Genomic DNA, 9571 nt, shown 5'->3' on the forward strand with positions numbered 1-9571 from the left:
TTTATTTCATAACATTTTAATAGTAAAGCTAATTGCGTTAGGTTCAGCTAAATTAAGAATGAATAACTAATTCACATTACATAGCTAGAAATTTTTTATATGTACAAGCTTGGCAAATAAGAAACACTGTTACAGAATGAAATAGGACACATTGTAACTTGCACAATTTATCTAATTAACACATTTCAAACAAGCATATATTTCAGAAACTAAATTTTATTAATCTTAACAGCTCTACATTTTTCATTTAAAAATTTCTGATTAGAAGTATGTATAATAAAAATAAATAGTCAATTTTTTCCAAAGGCGTTTCTATCATAGAAGTTTGCATATTTTTTTTTATGGGACAACAATGTTTCTTTGTATTATTAGCAGCTTATTAACATTTGTTTGTATTTTGTTTTGGCTATTTAAATCTGATAAAAAGTAAAAAGAAGAGGATACTTAGGTTCAATATCTGATGAACATGTGAGAGTTGCAATATTGCAATTGCAGCTATAGTCTCTATCCCCCCCCCCTTTAAAGCTATTAAATTACAGTAAATAAAATTATTAATTGTAGAATTTTATTTTAACTAATTAAGGAATCATAAAATATCTTTATATTTCAATTCAAAAGAATTTTAATGAAAACTCATTTTTTACAATTGTTGCTATTATTATATAATACAATATTCCAAGGATGGGGCATAATGTTATAATATGTATCACTATCAAAAACTGCAATTAAATGTTACTATATTTAATTTTATTGTTATTGTTCCTAATGGCACTTGTCATAGATAAGCCCACTAACTTTAAAAGTCAGTGATTTTAAGCCACAGGTACGTCTCTTGTTTTTCAGTAGCGCCATCTAGGGCCAAGAGGATGACTTAGCTACACACAGGTCACAACCCTTTTTATGGGTCGGACTTCCTTCATGCATTTTATTCACTCATCCACAGATCGTAATTTAGATTTGAATTGGAAAATGATTGCCTCTCACCTAGTATCCCCAGTGGTATTACTCTCGATATGGAGGACTTTGTGATTACAACAGATTTATACGTGCGCCAGCCACCACACACGAGGAGTCTTCACAAGTATCCTCCGGCAGGGTTCGAACTCACAACCCAAGGGACGTGAATCCAACACTCTACCAATCAGGCTATACTTGCCCTCTATTGAATTTTAATCACATGCAATATATTTGTACGAGATCAAAGACTATTTTATGAATTTTGTTTATATGACACCAAAACAGAGGGGGGGAAAAACACTGTTCTTTAATTACCTCTATTTATTGAATAACAAAGATCTCATAAATTCCTGAAAGATTCTGAATCATTTTCTATGAAAATGAAAAGCTTACTTCCCTCTCCCTCCACAGAGGGCTATAGAATGCTCATTTTATTAAATGCTTTGTTTATTTAACAAAATAAGCAAAGCTATATCTTCAAATAAAAAAGATGGGTGCGTCTGTACGTGAATTGATGCTTGATAGGCCAGACTATTTGACTTAGAGTTACCAAACTTGGTATCTTTTTTAGAGAACACAAATATTGCAAAATTTTTAATAAAAGATTAAGTGAAATCTTTGCATTTTTCTATAATAATTTCCAAAAATATTATTGCACAAAAATACATTTTATACAATTTCCAAATTTAAAAAATTGTCTTTCCAATGATAACAATCTAAGAGTCATGTAAATTTTTTCTGAATTTTAGCAATTCTTTAAAAATATTTCTGCTTCTAATTTGCAAGAATAGATTATACTTTTGCTCTGAAATTCATATTGTTTTCACTGTTTCATCAAATATTTAATTACATGACTTTCTTCCATTGTTAAAAGTAAAAAACTTATCAATATAGATAAAATTTGGATGATAGACGACTTAGATTTTAAGTAATACTACTATGATTTTAAGCTACCAATTTTATTAGAGAGATTCAATAAATAAAACTTAAGTAAAATAAAATAACATGGCTTTATAGTCAGACAATTAGGTTAAATGATGGGCATGAAGTTACAGCTGATTTATTTATCAGAAATCAAATACAGCCAATATTCCTGAAGAATCAGTTTTTTTTAAATAAAGTTTTACAAAAATATTTTGATTTAATTTTTGGATTTGTAATAAATTTAAACTAAAGCAACGATATTCTTTATTTAATAAAGTACTGCAGAGTCAGATGACTCCCATGTTTTATCCATATCTCCCAGCCCCACATACACAAAATCAAAATTTGAAATATGCTAGCCTGCAAAATATAGTGTTATGGAACAATTTATTTAACTCACATAAACCACATTAAAAGGTATGAAATTGCAAAAATAGGAATACTGAATTTTTGTGTATATCATTACAAAAATATTTTTTTATTTTCTGCATAATAATTTTAGTTTATTTAATAGTTTATATAGAATAAGAATATGCTCTGTAAATTAAATGGCAGCAGAAATAAAATTACACTTTTATTAGGTCATTATTTTAAAATTTTATCTTGATTTCCACTATATTTTTTTAATTAAATTCTTTCTGTAGCATAAATTGGTAAAAATCCTCAAAAACTGCATTGTCTTCAGTAAATTTCAAATTCTGTACATAAGGGGATATAAAATCACAAAGTTATGATATTCTAATATAATATTAAAGTAGCAAATTAATTTTTATTTTGGTGCATTCTTTTATTAAAATGAAACTGCATACATTTAGATATATAAAAACTTTTTTTTTTTCAAATTTTATGACATTCTTTTAGAAGGAAGTTATAGCAAAAATAACTTTTCTAAATCAGAATATTTAACAATAAAATTTGAGATTTCACTACTGCATATTTTTTATAGCCAGCTTTAAAACAATAACTAGACTAACTATTTTCCCAAAAATGTAAAATTAAAAAAGGATTTGAAACATGCAAACTTGGCTACAAAAAAATAATTATAAGAGATTGTATATTACAGTAGTAAAGAAAATGCTGCAATCAATTTCAGTTAACATTTGTAATTTTTTTTATTTGGTTTTTGCATAAAATTAAAAATTTTCATTACAATAAACATATTATTTATGTAAATTGAGCGGTTCCTTCAACAGCGCGAGTCACACCTCCTACCACAAATAAAAAATCACCAAGTATTCTGATAATTATAACATATCTTGCAAATCCATTATGAATTTATCTAATAAGCAGAATACGAGTATTAATATACACACAAAAAAAAGCACCCGTAAATTTTCTATTTTAAAAGGATATTTTTATTATTTTTTTATAATGAATAAATCTTATAACATTTATAGAATTTAATGATATTTTCAAATTTAGATTATGCATTACTCATTCTTAAAATTCGAGCAAAATTCATTAGGGTAGGTAATGCGGCATATAAGGATCCAAAAATACAACCAAATTCAAAATTATATAGGTATTCATCATTTTGGAGCCCCTCATAAGAAAGGAATACCTATTATGCATAGAATAATAAAAAAAGAATAACTCACCCGAGTGTGTCATTTCGTGTCTTTATATTTCTTTCCTTGTAGCCCAAGTATTGTTAATGACCACCGACGCACTCTCACAAACAGCCCTGATATGTCGCAATTCACATAATCAAGGAGGGATGATGGATTAAAAGCAAAACAAGTACAAAAGTATACACAGATGAAATGTTTACGTACTCCGTTGCGTGAATGCCCTCGTCGACAAATCAATGCACATTTAGCAGATTTGATCACGTACGCAAAATGTAGAGATTACAATATCAGCAAAACATTCATTGTGAACTTTAGTAATTCACTTAATCGCCGTTAGTGGTGCTTCACCTTATTTTGAACAAAAAACTGTTCACTGATTTTAAATTACAAATAGACCATAAAATTAATACTCTCTTTTAAAAATTATTTTAATATTAGCATTTACGGAAACAATACTTATATTACTAAAGGCAATAATTGAAACGGCAGTAGGTTACTGTCGTTTCGAAAGTTATCTAGACAAAATAGCATAGCTGTTATAGTATCATCGAACATCGAAGGAATTTCGATGGATCATTTTAATATATAAAATATATGAGGGCCGCGGTAGCCTGGTGGTAAGGTCACGGCTTCGGAACCGGAGGGTTTCAGGTTCGTGACCCGATTCCGCCGAAGAACCGTCGTGTAAGGGGGTCAGTTGCACGTTAAATCCGTCATGACCAAACGTCCTCCCGCTGGTGTGGTGTGGTGTGGAGAGGGGGGTGCCAGCTCAGGTGTCGTCCTCGTCATCTGACCGCGGTTCAAAATTACGAGGTCCGTCCCAAAATAGCCCTTATGTTGCTTCAAACGGGACGTTAATATAACCAAACCAAATATAAAATATATCAAACATTTATTATATATGTACATTCGTAATAAAAAGAGTTTCAATTTTTTGGAATCCAAGCAAAGGATATTATAACTGTTTATAAACGTAATGACTAATTCTCAAACTGCGAAAGATTTTCTGATTTTTTTTTTTTTTTCACTGAATCGATCTTGTTAACGTTGCAAATTAGCAGCATTTTGGCGATTAGCTGGTTCATCTGAAGCATTGATTATGTTGCATTACTTTTAATTCTTTTATACATAATTTGACGTTCATGATTCAGTCCATGAAATATTTTTAAACTTTAAATTGAGAAAAATAAGTATAAGAAGCATTATTTTAGTTGCCTGACACCAGTTACGCTCATTATAGTGTGGGTACTCACCAAATTTCAAAATCGCACGCATATCATAAATCGCTGCATCACCCTATATTTAATTGTACATTGTCTTAAATGTTATTGTAGCTTTATTTTCTTATTTTTTATGCAATCTTTATTTCAACATTCAAACGGTGGGAGGCAATCAATTGCCAACATGATATGTATTTAATGAATACATCCAACAGCATGTTAGCTGCATTGAGAAATGGAAACAGACCAGCAAGAATGATCTACTTATAACTATCTCGAATACTTTTGAATAAATGTGTTATCTCAGTCTCCATGTTTAAAAAGTGTGGATCTTCGCCAAGATTGTGAAAGCCACGGATTTGCAAAGTTTCAGAATCTTTTACATAAATGCTTTGTGTTTCACCAAACAGCAATTTAGTGAAAGAAAAAGCGTATTAATTTGCAATTATGTCTTGTAAAATGACTGCAACCAAAATTGGTACAAAACTAAATTTTAGTAATAATATCGATACTAAATTTCATTTATATAAGTTATAGTATTTTCTGAGTTATCGCATTTGCAAGCATGCGAAAGCACAGAGCGATAGACGATCAATCCATAGAACATTTTAATTCAAAATCTGATAATGTATCTACATATTAGATGCTAAAACTATTTATCAAGCTACATTCATCTACCTTTTTTCGTATAGTAATTATCAAGAGCATTACACAAACTTCTGTTAATTCTTTTCGTCCAAAAATCGATAAAAATCTATAAATTAGTTATAAAAACAATACGGCCAAATTTCATATGTCTAGCTGAAAGCAGTTTTGATTACTTCTCAGACGGACAGATTCTATTTCAAACTGTGTTTTTGACTCAAGGGGATTTGAAACGTAAAGATTCATAATTTTCACATTTGATTTTTTTTTTATGATTATAATACTTTTTTCTTTTTTTCGAAGAAAATAAATATTAAAAAATAAACAGAACAATTATTTAACGTATCAGCCTTATTTGTTAATATTCTTAATATTTGAATGGATTCTGTTTATAGATTTCAGAAAAAGTTGAATGAAAATTCATTAGAATATTGTCAAAAAATACGAAAAACTACTACAAATGAAAGAGAATATATGTTTTTCTTTGTGTGAACATACATTTGTGGTGCTCTACCGGTCAAATCTTTTGAGATAGAGTTACAAAATTTGGTAAATATAAACTTCCCAGAAAGGAAATTTGTTGTTAGGAGCGATTCTTTTAAAACTGTGATTAATTAAAAATAATGCGAAATTTCGATGTTTTTCTGTGGTAACTTCCGAAATGCTGAATATTATTCCTAACAAATAATTTCTATACGATTTTAAATTTTTAATTTTTTAAAAGGATATGCAATTTTTCATCCTCAATATTTAAAATGTCAATAAAATATATATATATATATATATATATATATATATATATATATATATATATATATATATATATATATATATATATATATATATATATATATATATATATATATATATATATATATATATATATATATTTTGTATAATTTTCGACACCACACTTCACTATTGAAATTTAAACCATTTTCATTATTTAATCGCATGATTTTTTTTCTTTGCTCAAAGACAAAGAACACAGATTTTGTTTATTATTTGTACAGTTTATTTGACGAATATAGAATAGCAAAATTATGGCACCGTTAAAGACAACGTATTATGTAATCAAAAGGTAAATGACCAAACAGTTAGAATTTTAATAATATTAATATCATGGGATTTTTTATTCCATTTTGATGGATTATATACACAATAAGAAAAACTGGTATCAGCAATAAGCATATACAGTACAATCCCGAGTATCCGGTTCGCGGCTATCAATTCTCCGTACTATCCAGCTTAGTTTTCTGTTATCTTAATATAAATGAGGAAGGCAAGGCGTCAATGAAGTCATCTGTTAAAGACTTTTTCCAAAACCTAAAAACTGAAAGTTTTGACTCATATCTTAGCGTTACCTTTTCATATCTGTGTAATCCTTTATCAATGAAAAATAAAATCAGTTTGAGCCAATTTTCCGAAGAATTAAGTGGTGGCCCGGTGGTAAGGTCTCGGCTCCTGAGCCGTAGGGTTTCAGGTTCGAGACCTGATTCCACCGAAGAACCGTCGTGTAAGGGGTTTGTTGCACGTTAAGTCGGTCATGGCCAAACATTTTCCGGCTGATGTGGCGTGGCGTGGAAAGGGGGGTGCCAGCTCAGGTGTCGTCCTAGTCATCTCACCTCGGTTCAAAATTACGAGGTTCGTCCCAAAATATCCCTAGTGTTGCTTTACAACGGAACGTTAATATAACTAAACTAAACAAAAGAATTAGGTCAACGATTTAGATTACTGTTTTGTTTACGTTTCCTTCATTTAAGTTGGGAATTACAGAATTTATGTTAAAATATGAACAGTTTATATCCTTTAACTTACTTTTTTCTCTAATAAATTCTTGAAACGTGCAGTGTAGTATATAAACTACTATTACAGAACCTTCTATTTTAACTCGACACGTTACCGGCAACGGCTTTTATGATTCACCGGGCAAGGGTGCGTTCACATTGAGATAGTACTCAATAAGAAGTGAGTTTTGTATAAAAACTTTGTCTTTTTGGTATTGGTGGGCAAAGAAATGAATTCATAGAACTCCGGCCTATCCGGCTTTTTTGTTTTCCGACCAGTCCTTCCACCACATTAGGGCAGATACTTGGGAGTGTACTGTGTATTAAAACTTTAATTTTTAATTACATATAAAAATAGTTTTTGTGTTTGCTTTATTTGGATTTGTGAATCAGACCTTCAAAGTCCTCTCCTTCTATGTTTTGAATTACATTTCCATAGGGTGCCCTTTCGAAGATTGCGCCTTTTAATTTAATTGATGTAGTGAAAATGGTGCGTTGTCTTTCATAAACCGAATATATATAATTTGAAGCATTTCTAGCGAAATATAGCAGGATCAAATTATCAATATGTTTGATGTGGCATTTCTCAGGATTTCAAACTAATAAATCAATATCTGTCGTCATAGATATTTATAATTTTAAAGAAAAAAAGGAGAATCAAAATTTAAATGTTATTACTTCAATTGTAATCCTCATCTCTTCACTGAAATTTAAATTTAAAATGCTTTATTAAAAAAACATCAAAATATCTAATATAGCGATATTGAAATTCCATCAGCACTGTGGAAGTTTTAGAGTTTATAACTAATACAAATTTAGTTTTGTTTTTAAATATTTTTCGGCAATTTTAAATATGTTTACTTGTTATTCCTAAGCATCCGAGTTAATTGCTTTAATCGCACAATATTTAATCGAATCATGAATACAGAATAATACAGAATAATTCTAGTCCAACACATCAAAGGCACAAAAAATATTTTGATTGATTCGTCTATCGTTATTTTATTTTTGAAATTTGATCATAATTATGTAGCAACGATAAAATGCACACGAAAAAATATATTCAATATCCTCGCAACACACTTAGATATATATCTAGTAACTAAAGAAATAAAAAGAATTTTGGTAAAATTTAATTAAAATAATTTTAAAATTTATTAAAATTAAAGAAAAAATTAAAATTTTTTATTGAAAACAAAATTGATGTAAAACATTAAAGTTTTTAATCATTTTTAATTAAAAAAATTAAGGAAAATTTTGAAAAGCCGTATCTTAGTGAGCATCTATTACACAACAAGTAACTGCTGGTCTTAATTTGGTAGCTCTAAATAAAACAGTTTACCCAGCAGAACTTCTTAAACAATTTTTAATTATGCACTTAGTGTAATACAATTTATTAATTTTATGTTAGCCTATGAACAATCTCATTTTATAGGCTTGGATACTATCATATTTTGCAATCTATTTGCTATAAACATGACACTAGCCAAATGATTTTCATTATAGAGTATTAACAGACAGAAGCTAAGCATATACATATGGTTTTATTATTTGTAGAGAATTCTATAATTGCAAGTATATTATGTATCTTAGTATCCCTGACAGAAAAAGAAATTATAAGGACCCCGACAATTATCAATAGATATAGATCTTGCAAACTGGAATATTTCATATTTCATATTGATTTTATTTTATCATAAGAATTTTGAAATAGAAATGTTGAAGCTGAGGGAATACCATAATAGACCATATAAAGCTACACCACCCAGACTCGAGGGCATTCGGAAAACTGAATAACCGAAACACAGCGACAGCATTGGTGGGAACTATGGTTGAGTTCATTCTAAGGGCCATCACCGGTCAAGGTACAACAACTCCTATAGGAGACATATCTCGTCATTAGTAAAGAATAGTCAATCCATAAAATTTCTGTATTCACCAGGGCGACGAGAACCAACCACCATTTATGAAGCTTTTCTTATCTTCATTTTTGAGATGCCTCCCTGAAGGGGAAATGGTTGAGGGAATAGGTTGGATACACGAATTTAATACCGTTCTTTATCTCTTCCTGTTTTATACAAGAGAGTTGTCGCTGCCTGAAATATCTTGAACTAAAGAGTTATACAGGTAATTATAACAAAGCTGCCTATATATGAGATCGTAACTATCATAGCATTCATAAGAACGGAATAAAATTTTAGTGTAAAGGGTTTTAAGGTATGCACTCAAGAATCATATGAAAAACAACAGTTAGGCATTAACAGTTATGGTTACAGTGACAAAATTTCAAAATTTTCATCTGGCAACACCTTTTTTTTTATTGAAATGTGCTTTCCATAGCAAAAAAAAAAAAAAAAAAGCAAACAATTGCGATGGAACAGTACCTATTAACACGAAAATCAGCTAAGAAAATAGAAAACAGCTGTGGTGTGCCTACCAGAGACTTGAAGTTCAACAGATTGCTTTG

The 9571-nt window shown here is 29.5% G+C and overlaps 1 protein-coding gene across 2 annotated transcripts in view; it reads right to left on the minus strand.

The window, feature by feature from the left end:
- Positions 1 to 3695, minus strand: part of LOC129974900 (cytoplasmic aconitate hydratase-like) — a 40170-nt gene extending 36475 nt beyond the window's left edge. The window contains exon 1 of one of the 2 annotated variants that reach the window (XM_056087678.1): positions 3480 to 3695. In XM_056087678.1, the coding sequence (XP_055943653.1) occupies positions 3480 to 3492 (13 nt within the window). In that variant the 5' untranslated portion in view covers positions 3493 to 3695. The remainder of the gene's footprint in view (positions 1 to 3479) is intronic. The other variant, XM_056087679.1, reaches the window with a different exon arrangement.
- Positions 3696 to 9571: the final 5876 nt, after the last annotated feature.

This window comes from Argiope bruennichi, chromosome 7 (genome assembly GCF_947563725.1).
Source record: "Argiope bruennichi chromosome 7, qqArgBrue1.1, whole genome shotgun sequence".
In the NCBI taxonomy this organism is placed as follows: domain Eukaryota; kingdom Metazoa; phylum Arthropoda; class Arachnida; order Araneae; family Araneidae; genus Argiope; species Argiope bruennichi.